Source organism: Ammodytes marinus (assembly GCF_949987685.1).
Source record: "Ammodytes marinus genome assembly, chromosome: 18".
Taxonomy (NCBI): domain Eukaryota; kingdom Metazoa; phylum Chordata; class Actinopteri; order Uranoscopiformes; family Ammodytidae; genus Ammodytes; species Ammodytes marinus.
In genome coordinates this window covers 3,425,630-3,446,780 of record NC_137222.1, presented here as the reverse complement: position 1 = coordinate 3,446,780, position 21,151 = coordinate 3,425,630, and the positions used below count along the sequence as shown (strand labels likewise).

Sequence of the window (21,151 nt, the reverse complement as noted above, 5' to 3'; positions counted from 1 at the left end):
CCTCTTCCGGGCACGAGAACACACGGACCCATTAAAGCAACGGACAACACTTGACGCCAAGATGACGTACTTCCTCTAAATATCGGCTACGGGGAAAACAACATCCAAGGACCCCAGCCTCAAGTTAAAAACACCAAAAACCCGCGTCTTTATCAACTGTTACCACCTGCGACGTATTCACCGCAACACGGAACTCATTAAACACAAACATGGTAAGAAAAACAAACCTTTTTCGTTGTACAAAGTGTCTTATCAGGCAGTTTTAACTGGTTAGCATATTGTGCTAGCGTTAGCTTCAGTGAACATGTGGCTTACTGACGTTCTGCTCTGCGCTGGTGTTTGTTTTGTTGTATGAAAACCGTCTGACTTCCACTGACACATCGATTAAGTGTTTTAATATTAAAATTAAATACACGTTACTTTTTTCCATACGCCGTGTTCATTTGTAGATCTGGGTTTTTGCAGATCCTAACAAGTATTATTGAATTAATTAAGGATAGCACAAGGCATGCATTTGTATTAAAAGTATTTAATCAATCTGTTCAAAGTCTTACAATTGCTAAGAGATGGAAACTAGGATTTTTACCTTTTTTATTCTTAACGCTGCAATTAAATAATCCAAAATGAATGGGAGTATCTTCAAAAGCTAATAAAAATAACTTGCATTAAACATGACAGATCAGCATTACATGACCCCACATTCACAAGTGACACAAGACATGGGGTTAGCCTTAACCCTTAGTTTTGCTTTTTAGTTGTGTACATAACATATGACAATTATTAACTTTTTAATCTTAAAAACAACTCCATATCATTGCATGTCAGATTATTAAACGTCCAACATTATTGGTCCTCATTAGAACGCCTTCACTGTACACAGTATCCGACCTGTATTTGAAACTGTATATTTTTGCAAATCAAACTTGTGCATTATTATTATTATACCTACCTTGTTATCACGTTAAAATGATAATAGATTGATATATCTCAATATATTATTTTTCTTCTGTAGCCCCAGAACGAGCACATAGAGTTACATCGTAAGCGTCATGGCTACCGTCTGGACCACCATGAGAAGAAGAGGAAGAAGGAGAGTCGTGAGGCCCACGCGCGGTCGCACAAAGCCAAGAAGATGATCGGTCTGAAGGCCAAGATCTACCACAAGCAGAGGCACTCCGAGAAGATCCAGATGAAGAAGACGTGAGTACAGGCGGACACATTATTACATTACAATATTAAATAGAATAGAATATCTTTATTGTCATTGTAACACGTACAACAAAATTAAGTGAAGTCCTTGTTCAGTGCAAAAGAACATCACATTGGTCACATCACATTTGGTAAAAATTATGTCAGTAGTTTATAGAATAAAACTCAATGTTAATTTAACTCAAACAAATACCTATATTTATATTTTATTATAGTAAAATGAGAGACACTGAACATTTGGAGTGGGCTCTTAATTTTTTCCAGAGCTGTATATAAATACCTACTGTTTTTTAAATACGTAAAAACACACCTTGAAAGCTATTGTCCAATGAACAACCAATTGAATTGTATCTTTGCAGCATCAAAATGCATAAATAGTAAAAACAAGAGACACTGAACGGAGTGGTTTCTTAATTTTTTCCAGAGCTGTATATAATTACCTACTATTGAAAACTATGTCCAATGAACAACCAACCGATTCTGAATTGTATCTTTGCAGCATCAAAATGCACGAACAGAGGAAGACCAAGCAGAAGGCTGATGATAAGACCCCAGAGGGAGCAGTGCCCGCCTACCTGCTGGACAGAGAGGGACAGTCCCGCGCCAAGGTCCTCTCCAACATGATCAAACAGAAGAGGAAAGAGAAGGCTGTAAGTACCAGCTGAAATCGGACGCCTTTTTTAATGTGATTGGTTGTCCACTTTGAATATTTCTTGTTTATATTCAAAAGGCATTTAAATTGGCTACCGGTCCCTGAATTGTAATTAAATTAATATGCCGGGCCTTGGAACCAAAAATGGTCGGGAGCCCTGCTATAACGCTTCATGTATGTCACTATAAATATGCTACATTAAATCTTAACAGTTAACCGGTTAATAACCTAACTGTTAATTCTCGTTGGTAAAAGGTTAAAGAAACAAATCTTAATGGCCATCCCTATTCAAATTTATTTTTTAAATATTTGTTAATTGGATGGCAAATGATATAGAAGTTGTTGAAATTACTTCTGTGTTCTCTAAACACAAATATTGCATGTTTTTTCCTGTAGGGCAAGTGGGAGGTGCCCCTGCCCAAGGTGCGCGCCCAGGGAGAGACGGAGGTGCTCAAAGTCATCAAAACTGGAAAGAGACAGAAGAAAGCCTGGAAGAGAATGGTCACCAAGGTCACTTTCGTCGGCGACGGCTTCACTCGTAAACCTCCAAAGTATGAGCGTTTCATCAGACCCATGGTAAGAACACAGTACAGTTTATATAGTTAAAGGTGCACTATATGTAAGTCTGGTGAAGTAAACATTTGTTAAGGTGTATTCTCATATCTCAATAAACAAACTTTCCTCATGGGAAAATGTGATCCCTGGAACACTGTTTGAAGTTAAAAAAAGCTTCCTGAAAAGTTACTGTTCACAGCAGCAGGTCCCTACAGTTTGTTTTTCAAACATATTCAAGTCTAATGTTTCGCTCAAAATAATGTAGTTATGATTTATGTTGACAGAATGATTCAATACTTAAAATGACATGTAGAGAAAATTAGTTTTTGTAAACTAACTGCAGGCTCTGTGAATTTAAACAAATCCCCCTCCTCTGAAACTGCATAGTGCACCTTTTAAGTTGTCCTTTTTAACTCAAACTAACCTGCAACATTTAAGTTTTCTTCACTTGCATTCAAGATCAAGTGTTGAAGTTTAATTGAAATTGCATTATTGTTTTAAACTAAGCACCTCTCTTTATTCTCCTCAGGGTTTGCGTTTTAAGAAGGCTCACGTCACACACCCGGAGCTGAAGGCCACATTCTGTCTGCCCATCCTGGGGGTGAAGAAAAACCCCTCCTCCCCCCTCTACACGTCTCTGGGAGTCATTACCAAGGGAACCGTCGTCGAGGTCAACGTCAGCGAGCTGGGCTTGGTCACACAAGGAGGAAAGGTTATCTGGGGTGAGTGCTCATACATCCACCTGGTCATTGTATTAAAGGGATAGTTCAGTATTTTAGAAGTGGGGTTATATGGGGTACTGAGGCATTGAGATGGTGATAAGTGCAGTCACTATAAGGAGTTTAGGGGTGATGTCCCAGAAGTCATTGTACTGTTGCAGTGGGGGCCAGAAGAAAAACGTTTTTTTTCCATATATATATAAATGCTAACCTAAAAAAAATATCTGTTCAATTGTACGTTGAACTGAGCTTTTTTGCACAGTTTTAGTTTGACGCTAGACAGCTGTTTATTTTTTGAATCATACCGCCCAATCAGCTGCTCGACTCAGAGCTACTGCAGATTATTCCAGATACTCAAGAAAACTCAAATAAACGTACATTCATAAACATGTTTCTGAACAATACATCCAGCTGCCATTTTCACTGTAAATGGTTCAACCATGTAAAATGTCAAATTTTGAAATGACATCAAGACAAAGGTATTGAAGGAACAGAACCAGACTGCGATCAATTATAATGTCTACAAAACGTTTAAAACATGTTGCTTAAAGGTGCACTATGTAACTTTGGGATTGTCAGAGTAGTGAACATTTTCTAAGGTATATTCTCATAACTGAATAAACTTACCTTTCCTCGTAGGAAAATTGGATCCCTGGAACACTGTTAAGCTACCTGAAAAGTTACTGTTTCACTGTTGTTACAGTAGCAGGGCCCAATGTTTGGTTTACAAACATATTCTAGTCTTATGTTTAGCTGCATTTAATTCAAAATAATTTAGTTTCGATTTACGATGATAGAATTATTTAATACTAAGAATTACATGTCAAGAAATTTGTATTTTGAATGTTTCCTAAACTAACTGCAGGCTCTTCAAATGTAAACAAATCCCCCTCCTCTGAAACTGCAAAGTGCTTATTTTTAAAGTAATGATTGTGTTACAGAAGAATGAATAAAATGATTTATTAGTTTGGTATGTGATGATCTAAAATCTTTGTTTCTTCTCAGGTAAATATGCCCAGGTGACGAATAACCCAGAAAACGACGGCTGCATTAATGCAGTTCTGCTGGTATAAGACTCTTGACCTTTTTTATACGGACTGTGCCTGGTCACTCTAAATGTACACGGGGAGTGTTGTTGACGTCAAAGAAAACACGAAGATGAGACCTGTAATGGGCTTCAAATCATGGGACCTTCAGGAAGATCGCTGATGCTGCACTTTGCCGCTCAACAGTTTCTCCTAACAGAAGAATGCTCAAAGGAAAATAAAACGGGGTGATAACCGTGTTAAATATGTTATAAATAAACTTGATATAACACCATTATATTTAAGGGATTTTTGTTTTTTTTCTTAACTTACTTGTTGAATAATCCATATGAGAAGATAATGGTTAGAAAAGCCAGTTAGTTAGCAAGTTGCCACTGAAAACAGCGAAACAGACCTATGCAGTTTGGAGATATTTACTAAAGGAAAAAAATCTCAAAATAAGGCCGTTGCGTATTAAATTTCGCTGCAAAGTATTGTACTTCCTTTACAAAGGTCTTACATTATTTGATTGCCCTTTTAAATACTTGGGAGAGGGGTCCTTATGTGACAAATAAACTCTTTTTGATTTTGTTATTAAGAGTATACACGCTTCAAATCTATTTTTACAGTATAGCAATGTTTATAATAAAGGTTTATTCAAAGTACAAAAATGCTTAAGAATTTAGATTATATCCTTCCTACTTTTGCCAGTATAGCCAGATGTTGGCATTCATTGTATGTGGTATTAAAAAGTCTTGAATTTTACTTTGATATCCAAGGGGGTACCCTGAAAAAGGAAAACTCTTACTGTTGTGATTTTTTGTTGATAAAAGTAATTAGTTAATGGTAAAAGAGGTAGTAGCAGGAATGTCAGTGGATTCACTGTATACAAAACATGTCTTGTCTGAATGTAGATTATTTTCTATAATGGTTCAGATAAATAGATGTGTTAGTATTAACATCAACGGTTGATGTTGTCATGTGTAAAATAACCAAGATTAAAACATTTTAAATTCTGGCACCTTCTCCATGTATGAAAAAGACTTAAACTGTAGATTAGCTTATTCTCTAACTTTCGTTTGTATGAACCTAAGCATACTATTTGAAGGAAGCAATTGTAAGTTTTCAAGGGGACATTTTGGCGCCTGTAGGGGGAGCCAGGGATCATCCACCGGAAGAAATTTTAATGAACAGTCTCGATTGTGATTCATTCTTGTGCATTCTAGCACCTTATCCACATTTTAAAAGTATGTTTTAATTTGTTTTTCTTATCGGCGTTATCACGGAAAAACTGCAACGTGTAGTCTACCTCCAACAACTATATATAAAGTGTATAGAATAAAAAGTGTATTTAAATTAAAATATATTTAAGTTGCTGTATCAGTAATGAAATTATTTCCAATAACATGAACAGACACTTACAGAAAAAGGTTTAAAATGTATTTTATACATTTAAAAAAAATTGCCTCGACACCAGGGGGGTGCTGCCTACTTCCGGCGGCCATGCAAGTCTGCCCTACAACAGCGTCATTTCATAATTCACAGTTGATTGGCTGACCGTGTGAGACCGGCGCGAAAACAAAAAGTAAAAAAAATAGTACAGGGCAAAAAGTGAAGTGTGAAGAAGGTACTGGAGAACTTAGCTAACGTGTTTTCAGAGAAAAACGACTAAAGATGAATTAAGTATCATCTATTGGAACACAGGTTTGGTTTGAAACGCTCATTCTGGAGGAAAAATTGGAGGTAAAATGCTATGGTGTATACCGTCCACGGGATCAGCCAAACTGCGTTTGCCAAGAAGAAATGGCTAACGGCTAGCGATCAGAAGAAGGCACTCTCCTGCTTTCCTTGTTTAATGTTTGGTGGAGAAGGTATTTGGCCTAGTCGAGGACGGGGTACAGGGATTTAAAACACCTTTATGAGAGGATTACCAAACATGTGAGCAGCTGGACAATGCTTTGAAATTGGGTGAATGTCGCTGTCCAGATTGACAGTTTACCAGCGTGACATTGAGGAGCGTTACAGGAAAACCGGTAAGTGAATTGAATTGAATATGGTGAGGAGTGTCAGTGTTTTCATGCTTATGTAGCCTCTTAAGGTTGGTGTTGTCATGATTTTTTTGTTGCCGATGCCATCAGTGTATGTAGTGAAGAAAGCTTTTTTAATGGGCTACTCGTCCTGATACGTTGTGGAAAGATTTCCTCGATTGGTCTGCCACGGTCAGCCATCAGCCCGCCAGTTATTCAACCGGTTTGGGATGTTATTTAAAATTTATTGTTTATTCAATTGTATTTTATATGTATTTAACATGTTATGTTTTGCAGTACTTATTTTATTTTTCTCTTACGGTTTTTATGCACTAAAATACTAAGGCAAATGTCTGAACCTACTTGGCAATAAGCCTGATTCTAATTACCAATGAAGACCCACACTGAAAAAAATGGTTCTGAAAGGATGTAAATGTTACACAATTTCACCTGTGATATTTACAATGAAAATATGTTTTTATCTCTACAAAAACAAATCTAGTCCTCGACTTAATCTGCATTTGTTAGTATTATAAGACATTGTGCATTGCCTCCTTAACAAGATATACTGTACGTAATCAGACAATGTTTTTATGTAAACCCTGACAACGAGCAATGATCTGTTGTGTTTACACTCTTTGAACTGTGAAGTGGGAGGATTCAAATCTTGTCATCTGCGGTCATTTTTTATCAGTTGGCTGAACGTGGACTGAAGTTTAAGGTAAGAATAAAGTTTGCAGAGCAATGTTAATGTATTTCATATGTATTTCTAGTATTGTTTTGGCTGGTTACATTTATTTTTTTGAATCAGATAAATTAAAAATATGAGGGTAAAAAGTCCAGTATTGCTTGCATTTTAGCCTTTGCCGCTATTAGATGCTATTTGTTTAGCTTTCAGCTTTATTTTAGCATGCCATGTTATCTGAATGGAGTAAGTTGAGCCTGCTGTGATATCTTAACTGCGCAAATGATGCCCGTTGGTCAATATTTTTCCTGCCTCACTAGCTTAGCACTGTAAGCTTAGCGCCGTCAGCTTAGTGCCACTGACTTGCTTAGCTGCGCTTGACACACATTTTATGAATTGTGTGTGAGCAGCAGTGCTAAACCATAGACAGCATGTAATGAATTAACGTGAAGTGTCACTGCTGAGAGTATTCAGTAGTCAGTTCCTGTCTCTGTCACCCCATATAAAAATACCACATTGTCCAACCATGTACGCTTGTTTTATTCTGACACAATTTTTTTTTTTTGCAACTTATCGACTGACAGTCTTACCCAACTAATTACAGTTTAGTCGACTATTCAGGGTCAGCCCTAATCTACTAGTGTGTGTCTGTGTTGAAGTCATTTAGTTCAAATCTGTTCTGATGTTTTTTGAATCACTTATTTCTCACGCTCAGTGATGCATTTTGCGGCAAGTGAAAAATCAGACCAAGAAACTTAATGAAGCAACAGTAACGATGGGTTTTATTCTCTTTGGTGTATTTCAGTATTCTGACGACGACATCCAGGAGGTCTTTACCTTATTCGTAAACATTTATGTCGCCTACAAAGCCAGGGATGAAGGACTCCAGAAGCAGGCAGGCATTGAGGGGACTGAGGTGTTCTCTGGCATTCACAATGTGGCAAATGCTTGCACCTATCTGATGAAGACCAATACAACACATTTTCAGTTTACCTTTTTATTAATAGTATTGCAGCACTACCAGCTGGAAGGAAAAAAACTTGCACAATGGTTTAAAAGGACAGCTCTATACGACTTAATACATTTCCCACCAGCAGAGGGCAGCAATAAACAAACTGGGATAAGGTGGGACATGTAGGCTACTAAGACCATTTCTGTTGATTCTTGATTATGTTTGTAGCACTATCACACTGATATGATGATGTATGAATACAGAGAACTTAAGTGGTAAAAATAGCAACACATTTTCAAAAGTACAAAGTAGTTTTCGTCCATTATGAAATACCTATATGTTCACTTGCATCTTAATATATATATATATCATATAGTGCAAACATGTAAGCATTTTATAATGTCAAAAGTTTAACAGAATATTTATAGAAAACACACACTTTGACCAGTTACAACCTGTTGGATCGGCATGAAATGTATGATGCCGTACTGCCTTTACTGCCCTGTGCAATCTTCTGACATCTCAGCAGACTGGAGAGTTGTTTCTGGCATTGGGACGATCCAAAGTAGTAGAGCAGAGGATCCAGCAGGCAGTTCAGACTTCCCAAACACATGAACACCAGATAGACTGCATAGGAGGGATCAGCGAAGTCATCACTCCTCTTCACTTCTTCATGAACTTGAGAGTAATGTGCTAGGAGTAAGCAGTTTGCGGGTGTGAAACACAACACAAACATCACCAGCACTGTTAAAACCATCACCACTGCTCTGTTTCTTCTGCGTGAGGAACCTGGGTCACTGTGTTGGCCCCCACCCAGCACCCAGATCACCCGAGTGTAGGACACCAGTGTGATGAGCAGAGGCAAGAAGAAGATGGCACAGCAGAGGGTGATGAAGTAGATCTTGTAGCGCGTGATTCGCTCATCTATAGGCTGAACATCATAGCAGGTGGTGATGTTCAATTCTTCAAGTTTAAAAGTCTGTTCGAAGATGAGGAGGGGCACCGAACCAGCAAAAGATATTATCCACATGGCTACACAGGCTATGATTGATTTCCGAGTGCTTCTCCAAGTCAGGGAGTTGATAGGGTAGACTACACCAAGGAGCCGGTCCACACTGATGCAAGTTATGATGAGAACAGAGCTATACATGTTCCAGTAAAAGGCTGCAGTGACCACACGGCACATTATTGGGCCGAAAATCCAGTTGTTGCCGCCGAAGTGGTAAGAGATCTTGAAGGGCAGTAGCAATGCAAATATCAGGTCAGCGCAGGCCAGGTTCAGCATATAGATCGCAGCCGGTTTTTTAGGCCGGATTCTAAAAGCGAAGGCCACCACTGCATAGATGTTGATCGGCACACTGATGAGGCAGACCAGAGTGTAGAAGGAAGGCATGAGGATGGTGGAAACAGGGCCTGTTAGAAACTGCCTTGCATCTTCTGAGATTCTGCTGGCGTTGGTTCCATTATGCAGCCCACAATCTGTAGAAACTATTTGGAGACATTCCCATGTCGATCAGGTATATTACCAAATCCCACAGGGCATGGAGAGAGACAAAATATTGTTTAATGAAGGTATTAACATTTATATAGTATAGAACATTTATTTTGGATTCATTGATTTTAATTGTGGAAAAATCAATTTGGGGACATCACCATCTGTACGGTCGGCTCCAAATCCTGCACCGCCTGGAGAGAGAAAAAAATGAGTCAAGATACAGGACTGAGATATTTTACACAAGGTGTTAAAATCCTTGCCCTCCACTGGTTATCTGAGAGGCGATGAAAAGAGCAACCTACTTCATTTCTACACCGAATGAGCTCACCCTACTGCAACCCCTCCTAGCCACAACTACGCCTAGATATCCAGTCCATCAATACCACAAACGCGATTAGTGACAAACCGCAGCCCTCGCAGATGCTAACCCCCACTGGAAATGAGTCAGACTTAAAGCTCCCATATTATACACTTTTCGGTTCTATTATACACCATATTATATGGTCTTAGTGGTCCCTAATACGTTTTTCTTTAATTGTTTAAGAGCTGCAGCTCCCCTCGTAAATATACAATCTTTGAGCTCCCACCGCCCCCTGTCCGGAAGCGAAGCCAGATACGCCTCGCCCTCTGTCTGTCAGGGCTGTGGACCAATAAGAAATAGGGGTGTGGGCTGCACAGTGGAAGCTTCTGGCTTTCCAGTTTTTGAGGTCAGAAACGAGGAGAATTCTGACTGGAGTATATCGGGGGGGAGGGGTGGGGGTTTCAGAAAGGGGGAGAGTGAGAAAAGGAGAGATTGTTATTTTTCAAAATATTTTGGCAGTCTCTAGGCCACGGGTTCTCAAACTTTTGATAGCTGAGAGCCAATTTAGGAACCCAACATTGGACCGAGGGCCGCCGAAGGAAAAAAAAATAAAAAACTGAAATAATTTCAATGGCCAGCGTCTTTGCGTCTTTACAGTTTACATGTATTGGTCAGCATCCAATACTGTGTAATTAACACATTTAAAGTAATAAATGAAGGGCTAGGTCTCATTTCAACATTGGGGAACACACATTAAAAGCGGGGGTCTGGGGGTTGTCCCCCAGAAAAATTTGAGGTTCGAACACTTCATTTTGTGCATTTTGGTTAATTTTTATGCAGTAATTTGTGTCTTCTGTATTTATTTATGGTGGAAATGTTAAGGAAAAGGCAACTCGCTCCCATTGACACACATCTAATGGAATATAAATCAAGGCACTGAGGCATTCTGTATTGCATTCAAATATTTATTCTACTTTATTGTTCAAAACTTTCTACACATTGAAAACGTATCACCTTTTGGAGTGTTTTTTTGTAGGACTCACTACTCATGATGCAGCAGCAGTGTTAACTATTATGACACTATACATTGGAAATAAACAGGGTGGGCTATCAGCAGTCAACTAGGCAGATAGTTCCATGGCTATCAGCAGCTAGCTAGCTAACATTAGTTTGTTAGCTAAACTTTAGGCAAAAGGGTTAGAAACCAGATAATGTTAGCATCCATCCTTAGACACTTGACCTAATTAATTCACCTCGAATGTGAGAAAGTGCATCGTATTGGGCTTGACAAGCTCACTATCTAACAACTTACATTGGGACCACTACACTGCCTGCTGCACTGCGGGAGGCTGACCAGCCGTCTGCAACGAGAGGCAGAGGCCAGCCGAACTTCGCAAGTTTAATAAGTGGGGAATGAATACAAACAATTAGGAGGGATATTTAAGTGTTTCGACCCCTGTACTGTTTTTACTGTTACGGGGGACGCATCCCCTCCGTGCGTTTCAATAAAAAAAAAAAAAAAAATTATATATAGGGGAAGGTGGGGTGATTTGTGCAACTTTTTACTCAAAGTGATTTTAAAGTGAGGCCTTGACAGTTATGTCTCCAACTCAAATATGTACATATATTTCAGGATGTTGTGCATCCCTGGCAATAAAAACTTTGGATCTGGAATAAACTGTTTAAGAAATATAGCTTTCGGAAAAAAAGTTGTCTTGTCGCACAAATCACCCCACGTAGTGGGGTGATTTGTGCGTCATTGTGTCACAATGACAAAGTCACCATCATCATCTTTCTGGCCATCTGAACTCTCATCAGTGGTGTCGTTAAGTGGAATTGAGATGTCACTCTCTTCTGAGCTACTGTAGACAATCACTTTCTTTTGGTGACCAGCGTATACAGCCATGCCACTGGCACAACTCTCAGAAATGTACTTTGCACTAGTTGCTCCGTGCTTGTGGAACCAACTGCCACCTGACAAATGTGATTCCCCCTACATTTCTGCCTTTAAATCAAGGCTCAAAACCCATATGTACACCCTGGTGTTTCCTCCCCATTAACCTCTGCACTACTTACTTACCTCTGCACTACTATCTGTGTTTATGTGGATGTATGGGCTTTACGTCTTTTATTTTGGTTATTGTTATTTTACCTTCATTGTTTACCTACTGAATGCACTATGTACAGCACTTTGGACAGTGCAAACTGTCATAAATGTGCTTTTATAAATACATTTTACTTACTTACTTACTTATAACTCACCCAGGCCCTTGTGCACAAATCACCCCATCCCCAGAATTTTGGATAATAGGCATGATGCAGCAATTTAGGGTTGACATTGTGCTAACTATATAGACTCAAAGTGTAGCATACCAAAGCACTAAAACATGTGTCAAATGTTTTCAAACGTGTCTATAATTGTTCAGACACAATAATCAAAAAACCTTGATCATGGAAATTTTACTTTGAAAGGCAAAACACAGTTTTTTGAGCTTAAATGTGCTTATATCTTATTCCTTGTGTCTCCCTTCTTTACAGGATGAGTCAAATGGATGGCTCTTCTTAAATATGTGGTCACATTTCCAATTTCGTCCACGGTTTTCTAGAAACAAGGGGTTTTGCAACTTCCAAAATGCACAAATCACCCCACCTTCCCCTATATATATTTTTTTTTAATAATTCATAATTCAACGCGGGCCGCCAGATATGCTGGCCCGCGGGCCGCACTTTGAGAACCACTGCTCTAGGCACACCGTGGACCCATGGATACGTTAGAACACATTTAAAAAGTGCATTTAACATAATATGTGACCTTTAATGCCAAATGCCCTCTCTTTAGCGTACAGAGATTGGATCTCTGACAAGTTTGTGGTTCTCAAGAACCACAAACCACATGTAGACCAGTACCCGATTTGTCTTCTAAGTGCTCATTCAGCAGTGGATCATTATGAGCCAAGACATCCTCTAATGCGGCCAGGAAATGATCATATTGGAAATGAGCAGTTTGCTAATTGTATTGCAGTTTAGTGTCTATGTTGTCTGTTAAGTGAACTCCAGGATGTTTTTTTTTGTTAATGGGAAAAAAGCACACATGGGATGTATGGAGTGCATTGGTACTTATGCTATAAAATAACCTCTCCTCTCTTTCTTCATAGTTTCTCTTCCATTAGCTGCCTTTGTATAATGCAAATCAAACAAGCAAACAAACAAAAGAACAATAAATGCCTCATGCTGCCTACAAAATAAATGGTATCAAAATCGTATCTAAATATTGAAACTGTTAAGTTATTGATCAAGTAATCCTACCTAGTCCTTAAAGTGAAATACTGCAGGCAAAAACATTGTTCTTTCAAGCGCTGGTCAATGTGAGATTTTTGGTTATTTTGCTTCCATAATGTCTTTTTTTTCATACTAGTATAAATAGAAGGTTTAAAATGTACATCTAGGGGTTAATTTTACTGAACATTGTCACAATGCTGCTCACTTGGTACTGGCCTTTCTGGCTGGGGACACCGGACTCCAGAGTCGGAAGCTGCGTCTTTTGGACCTGGCACCAGACAGGGAAAGAGACAAGAGAATATCTGCTAAACGTTTGCCTGCATTGATTACATTTTGGCTAAATATTGAATATACAACATCGATGAATGAAAAATGCACTTGAACTTTGTAGTATTACAATTTATACTGTGAAATTATTAACTAATATTAGGGGAGCAAAAGTACATTATTCTACTATAGACAAAGACTACAGGTTAAATTCCATATAACATCCACCTTTTGCTAAGAAATATTGGATATGTTAGAAGCATTTGTTTTAGAAAGGTGAGACATCACTGCACCACATTTTATGATTCAATAATCTTTGACAGGTTTTAAAATTAAATGTTTAACCCCGCACCCTCCCACCAACACACACACATAGCAGCATAGACATTATAAAGGATAGACGCCGCGTTGGCCGCTACTGCCTATTGACGCTGACGAGAAATGCGGCCGCCATCTTGAACCGGTCACACGTTCCACTCAGTGTAGTCTGTTTGGCAGGTGCAATGAACTGTCAGTGCATGTAATTAATCATATCTCATTAAATACCAAACTGATTTTCACACGGTTTTCTTTGCTGCAAAGATCATACATGTAGCTAAGATACAGGGCACAAGTTTCGACGTGTTTTAATATTCATAGTGGGCTTAACAGTCATAGAAGATTCTGATATGATATAAGTAACCAGACGTCCGAGATCAAAACGAGGAACATCCCCCGAAAAGGGAAGCAGAAACAGATAGGGGCAGTAAAGTCAGCTATTTTAATAAGTTAACAATATATGATTAGGCTATATATAAATATATTTATTCATTTACAGTGACGAGCATACACAATAAAGACAATCACAGGGATAACATAAACGGAGAACAGAAATAAAATAGGATAAAATATATTAATTTAAATAAAGTAGGCCTATACAAAATACAAAACAAAAGCAAAAATAAAATACTAAATGAACAATGAATTCAGCTAAAACAGTTACAGTCAGATGTGTAAAATTCAGAAATCATAGATTCAAATAAACCAAGAGTAGGAAGAGCAGTCATTTTTAAATTGCTCTGCAGAGCGTTCCATGAATTAGGGGCACTACATGAAAAGGCAGTTATTCCTAAACTGGAGTTAGCTCGGGGCAATTTAGGAGGAGTAGTCGAGCATGGTACATATGAAGGGTGGATGTTTCCCATGAAGGCATTAAATAGTAGCCTGGCATTCCCAGACCTGCCACTAGGCGCTGGCAAATTAAATTTGCTGCGCGTGTTGGTCTGGACACGCTCCGTTGAAGCTTTATCAAGAAGACCAGAAATCTGGGCTCACGTTTCAATTGGTTCTATCTAATATGGGCGCGTCAGAGCCCTTTATATGGTGCTCTGGGGAGGACGTAACCGGATGACGACAGTGACGTGCATGCAACGTCGAAGCCGTGATAGTAAACATCAAATATGGCTGCGGATATGTTGTGTGAGTTTGAGACTGCTTTGGCCTCGACCCTTAACGATTTGGAAGACGGCACTCAAATCTTTCATTAGCAAGTAAGTGGAATGTTCTATTTTGCCGACCGACAACGGCAAACGTTTAATTTAACAGTTTAACAGCTGTTCGCTAAACGAAAGGGGCTTACGTCGCCTTGTGCATCGCTCTGATTGGTTGTAGTGCTATCCAACTGCGTGCAGTGGCATTTGAAATGCACGAGTAGGAGCCGCCCCTTGAGTTGGAAATTACTAATGATCGTCGCCAGACCCTCTATCGTTCAAGATATCAGGGTCTGGATTTCCAGGCTAATTAAATAGCCTATAAATAAAAACCAGTGTATATAATATCTCATTAAAAGAGAAGGACAACATGAGTGTTCATGTAAAAATATGTTTTATTTCTCTAATTTAAAACACAAGCTTGTTAGGCAATTGCCTCTTAAAAGAGGACGGGATTATTTAAAAGCAAAGTCTTCTTGGTTGTCCAATGTTCTATACTAGGGGGGGAATACCAAGTTCAGTCTAGTCTCGAGTTGGTTCCTCAGACACAGACAGGAAATCAATGCGTGCCTTGCAGCGCGGTACATTTAAAAACACATTCAATACAAAACCACAGCAATCAAAAGTATTAAATTAAGGGAAAATCAAACAACAGCAAACAATAATACTCAAATGCATAAAATAAAGTTAACCATCCTTACAATCGCATTTTACTCCGAAGAGAAATTCAAGCGAGGCGAGTTTGGCAATGTGGTGCATGCAGCCTTAATTTGTGAAAGACAGACACAACCAATGACAACAAGTCGGAATGGTGGTTGTCGATGCCAAACTGTGTCTCCTCAATATGTTCCCCAAGCAGAAACACATCCTCCGTTTCAATTAGGGATGGGCATACTTGATCGATTAATCGATCATTGCTCGTTAAGAATATTGTCGAGCACGTGAAATTGTTATCGATCATATAGCCGTTGTGTTGCGCAGTGTGAGTCCAGCAGCACAGCAATGAGTTTCACTATGTGGCAGCACCATAGACTGTATGGGCAGCAATTAAACATCCTACCAGCAGGGGGACATACTTAACTAGTAGTAGGAGACAACAGAACAGGCTCAGGCAGCAGCCTGCGAGCTGCCGTAGATGTCAAAACAAACAGGAAGAAGTCAAGGCAAAGTTTGGCATCGGACCGGACAGCTTTAGAACAGAAAATAACAAAGTTCATTAAGCATTGTGAAACCTTGTATAAGTACAGCACTTAAACAAACCGAATTATGTACCACTTGTACATTGAAGCCTACATCCGACCCTGTTTAACGTGTGACGTTAGCGCCGCTAGTATTAGCGGCTAACTTTAGCGTCCATGCTTTCCTACTTCGCCTTCATCAGGGAACTAATTTGCACATTTTGTTTATTAGATGAAGTAACGTTAGGTTCTTTACCACTCAGAGAAACGTGCCGTGCCCTTATGCAGTCTTTGGCAGCATCTTAGGAGGCGCATATGTGTTTAAACTTTAAAGTTATCGTAGCATTGGCTCCTTGTTGGCTCATAGCCTCGGGCTTTAACCAGCGCCGCATTTTATTATTATTTTATTTTAAAAAGTTGCCTTGTCTTAATAGATTGTTGTTTGCCTGGAAGATCTTGGAATAAAGATGTAATTGAGTAAAAACCTCTTGTATACAGTCGATGGTAAAACGCTGTATTTTGGATGTTCTGTTGGCATTTTTTAATATGTAAAAAAAGATAACGATTGCTCAATAATTGCTCGTAGGGCTGGGCGATATGGGCAAAAATCAATATCTCGATATTTCTTTACTATATCTCGATGCACGATATATATCTCGATATATTTCAAATCTCCTCTAGAGCACATCCTAAATGCTCAATTTAATAAATCTTTTTGCATAACATCACACCAGTAATATGATTTAAATAGTCTCTGCAAAATGTGTCTGCACTAACAATGCATTAGGCTACATGAAACATGTTTATATTCTTTAGTGCTTTCTATTGGAACAATTTGAAACTTGCATATGGCAAAGAGTTTGCACATTGTATTGATTATTCCACATCCTTCCACTCCCATACAATGGATCCAGCATTATTTTATTTGGAAACTGTTTTTTTTCCATCTTCTGTTAATCTGTAAACTGAGAACACTAATTATGACTCATTACAACCACTTACTAATTGTTTATCACCACTAACCCCCTGAAGATAGCAGCCACACTTTAAATGCAGAACCGGTTTTGATCCATAATAGTAGTCTATGTGTATAAAAGGCTCTGACATGTATAATGGTTACTGTCGCTTTAAGAGCAGTTGCTCCCAGTCTATAGTGTATAAGTTAAGTTTCGTTTTCTGCCTGTTAGTCCGAGAGAGAGATTCATGCGAGAGCAAACAGCAGGTGGCTCATCGTCCCTCTGTTACCTGCCTAAGACCCTGTTTCCACCTGGCATTAATATGTGGTTCTGAGGAATCCGATCGTTATATGTAAATGTAATATGCTTGTTCACACCTGGCCTTAACAATGCGTCTTCTATGCGCGTTTGCGATCCGGATTCGAATTCCCCGCGCTGTATGGAAATCAGCTCGTACATAATTTCCGCTTATAGGCTACTGTTGTTTTTAATCGGCGGGGGCAGCAGTGCCCCGCCCTTGCCTAGTCTGCCGGAAATAAAAGAAGAAGAAGAAGAAGTATTGACCATCCACGACCATAGACATTATAAATCCCTTTATAATGTCTATGGTCACCTCGGCAAGAGTCTTGTGTTTTGGTGAAAATGTGAGCACAGCACTGTTTATTGTGTGGTGTTTTCCTCGTCAATAAATTAATCACTTGGTTACACTGTGTCCCACTGCGTAGCTGCCGCAGCCAGCACTGTTCGCTCACTGTCTCTATTATGAGTTGCACCGAGCCGTCTCTGTGTGTTTACGCCATAGATAGTAGTAGGCTAAATACACGCTCACAACAACACGGGGGGAATAAATAAAAAAGCGGCTGGTTTGACCGAGCAAAAACGAGAGACCGCTGGCTTGACCACAGTTGGTCGAAAGAATCATTTCCGCCTTGTGTAGTCACCTCGGCTAGAGTGAAGAGAGTCAGTGTGTTTTGGCGAAAATGTGAGCGCGGCACTGTTTATTGTGTGGTGTTTTTCCTCGTCATTAAATGAATCAGCTGGCTACACTGTGTCCCACTGCTACGATGTCACGAAGCTGCCGCAGCCAGAGCTGTTCGCTCACTGTCTCTATCAGTTGCACCGAGCCGTCTCTGTGCTCACAACAACACGGGGGGAATAGCCTAAATAAAGAAGCGGCTGGTTTGACCATGCAAAAACAAGAGACCGCTGGCTTGACCACAGTTGTTCCACACATAGACTTTATTATTTACCTGCAACGGTGCGCTTTTATGACGTGAATTGTCGCGTGAATGAGTACGCCTTTCCGCCCAGTCACTCGCCGCAGTTGAGTGGGCGGGGCCTAATGTGTATGAGATACGCATACGTGTTTCCACTGTTAATGGGTATGTGGATATGTGGTCTCAAACCACCTCCGAATGTGGATAATCTCAATGCGCATTCAATGCGCATTGAGCGTGTTTCCACCTGTAGTTAGCGCGATCGGATCCTAAAAACCACATATTAATGCCAGGTGGAAACAGGGTCTTATTGTTTGATTCTCCTGTATTTAGTTAATGAAAATAAAACTGGAAGACAATCAGAGGATTTAAATAAATACGGCTGAGAATAATAGCCTATAGTCTAAGAAAGCAAAGTCTCATCATCATCATTCCTTGCATTCTAACCGATGCACCATTCCTGGATGCTATTCATACCTATTGATCTAGCCCTCCTGCATTATCACTAAAACACTGTTTTATTTTATAAAAAATGCTCGCAAATGTAGCCTACTTTACATAGACTTTTAGTTAATAAACGGTGTGCACCTCCCTTGGTGCTGACATGGACCTATTATAAAAGGCTGCCCGTAATAAATGGGATGCCGTGGTTGTGTGACGTTGGACCAAAAACTCCCCCGGCGCTCGTTCGCCTTCCTCTCATAAGGACCAGGCTCTGTACAGCGGCCGCTTATGCTGTCAAGCGCCCGTCTACAAAAAAGGTCCATGCTATGAACGACGGCCACCATCGCCGTCTTTCGCGCCCCCTCCACCCGCTCGTTCGGCTGTCATAAGAGCACAAGAGCCCTCGTCTTTTTTTCTCCCCCTCTCGTCGTTGTTTTCACATGGCGATTAAAGTAAACACTCACAAGGCACAGACTACGTCACAGGTGCACGCCCAGGAGACTCTGGTTGGGAGGGGTGAGTGAGTGAGTTGCCAATGCATGTGAGTCTGTGAGGCAGAGAGCCACAGGAAAGAGCGAGAGAAGCGAACACCAGCGAGTTTGCCGGTGGCGGCTAAAAAAAACACATTACGTGCCAATTTGTATTCGATGGTCGCGATAGGGTCATTTTATACATCCCCTGGAGCACATCTCGCGATACATCGAATATATTCGATATATCGCCCAGCCCTAATTGCTCGTTAATTTTCCCGATGATCGATCAATGAAATTTCTTAAAATGCCCATCCCTAGTTTCAATCTCCTCCCGGACGAAGTGTGTGACTCGGACGTCTGGTTACTTATATCATATCAGAATCTTCTATGACTGTTAAGCCCACTATGAATATTAAAACACGTCGAAACTTGTGCCCTGTATCTTAGCTACATGTATGATCTTTGCAGCAAAGAAAACCGCGTGAAAATCAGTTTGGTATTTAATGAGATATGATTAATTACATGCGCTGACAGTTCATTCCACCTGCCAAACAGACTACACTGAGTGGAACGTGTGACCGGTCCAAGATGGCGCCCGCATTTCTCGCGCTCAACGCCCAATGCGGCGTCTATACTTTATAATGTCTATGCATAGCAGCACCCATGGTAAAAAAGTGATTCTTCCTTACCTTTTTTGGCTGCAGCCGAGGCAGAACACAAACACAGCAGAAGCAACAGAATTGTCTTTGGACACGATGAAAACATTGTGCTGCCAAAAAATGAAGTCATAAAAGCAGGAGACGGATTATCAGCCTAAAATATTCTTAATCTTTGTTTGTTTTCCATGTGTTTCCTGCGATTCCCAGATCATGTATGCTGCTGATCAAACTTCCAGTGTTGTTTCCACTGTCAGCCTGTCAAACCAATAAGCTTATGTCTGTCTGCAGCCAGTTATGACTCATATTGCATGTTGTCACCTTTCCCATCATCGCACAAACACAACCAGATCCAAACACAATTGGAATGTGTGAGCAGGACTAGGTGAAAAAGTGAAGAGAGGAGACAAGTTAAACAAGTTTAAACAGCCACCGTTTCTCCAACACACTGTACATAAAGTAATAAATCTTGTAAGACAAAGTTGTCAGTCTGCCTTAATTAAAATGTACTGCCAGAACAAAAAAGCCTTAAGGGAGAAAATGTTGTGGTTATTGCTTCTCGAGCCGTGTGCATGTATTTATAGTGCTGTTTCATCAGTTTGAAGGTTGCAGAGTAGCAGACTATTCCCAGCCAAGCTGCAAAAAAGAAAAACTATCTGCAAGAAAATGTCTGATCCTGCCCTGCTTTGTCTTCTAAAGCTGCTTATCAACAGTAGCTCCAGTCACCAAATAAACATCCAGTTCTAGACTGTTGAAATTTAAAAAAATCAACTTAATAGATCTAAGATGTACTAAAACATCAGTGACAGGCAGTCAAACCCTCATCCAACACCATGTAGAAACCCGATCAACCAGTGTGACTTAAGAAGATTTCTCTTGTAAAACTGGCACTCCACCAAGGCACTCGTTAAAATGTTTTCTTGAGGCAGTGCTATAAAGAAGGCTGTTGAAACTGAACAGGGATTCCATTTGTTCCAGAGCACCGGAAACCGGAATGCATATGTTTGTGTTGTAATAATAAAGGAAGCTGGACTGCAAGATAAATTGGTGTCTTCTGGTATTTAAAGGTTGAGTTCGCAATTCTGTCAAAAACTTATTTTGACAACAAACAATTCTTGAGAAATTGCTGACTACACCTTTAATTGACTATTCTCAACTACAGTAGACATGCTGACATTTCAGTGGCCATGACAAATGCTCAGCCTCCTATTTTTAGGGGAATCTCTTCAGGGAACGTAATACAGCTCATGTTGAATAAACACATCATTATTTGTTTGAAATAAATCTCTAATTATAGCAGTAGATTGATTAATCAGACAGACAGTGAACTGCATTGAGGCAGTTATATTAAATATTTAAGTACATGTAATAATTCTGGATATTACAGTTTTTCTCTTTCTTGTTATTAAAACATAAGTTGGAAAAGTGTATGGGTGAAATTTCACAGCATATCTACCGAGTAGGCACAAGGCGAGTTCAAAGGCCTTTTTATTTCTAACTTATCATGTCTGAGTTTGTCATTATACTTTGATGTGGTTTACTGTTATCACTCACACACTTGTACTCAAGATCCAGGTTATCATGTGTGACTG

The 21,151-nt window shown here is 39.7% G+C and overlaps 2 protein-coding genes across 2 annotated transcripts; one reads left to right on the top strand and one right to left on the bottom strand.

The window, feature by feature from the left end:
- Positions 1-76: 76 nt before the first annotated feature.
- On the top strand, positions 77-4,460 carry nsa2 (NSA2 ribosome biogenesis homolog). Its single transcript, XM_080046445.1, has 6 exons — positions 77-212; positions 1,013-1,200; positions 1,709-1,859; positions 2,258-2,437; positions 2,946-3,138; positions 4,141-4,460. Exons 1-6 carry the CDS (start codon positions 210-212, stop codon positions 4,206-4,208), a joined length of 783 nt encoding a protein of 260 aa, XP_079902571.1. The 5' UTR covers positions 77-209; the 3' UTR covers positions 4,209-4,460.
- A 3,312-nt stretch (positions 4,461-7,772) lies between these two features.
- Positions 7,773-20,394, bottom strand: LOC307265003 (proteinase-activated receptor 1-like; the record flags this gene model as incomplete). The annotated part of the gene is made up of 5 exons (XM_080046573.1): positions 7,773-9,312; positions 9,478-9,510; positions 13,116-13,167; positions 19,593-19,672; positions 20,379-20,394. The coding sequence occupies 5 exons, from the start codon at positions 20,392-20,394 to the stop codon at positions 8,273-8,275; spliced, it is 1,221 nt and encodes a 406-aa protein (XP_079902699.1). The 3' UTR covers positions 7,773-8,272.
- Positions 20,395-21,151: the final 757 nt, after the last annotated feature.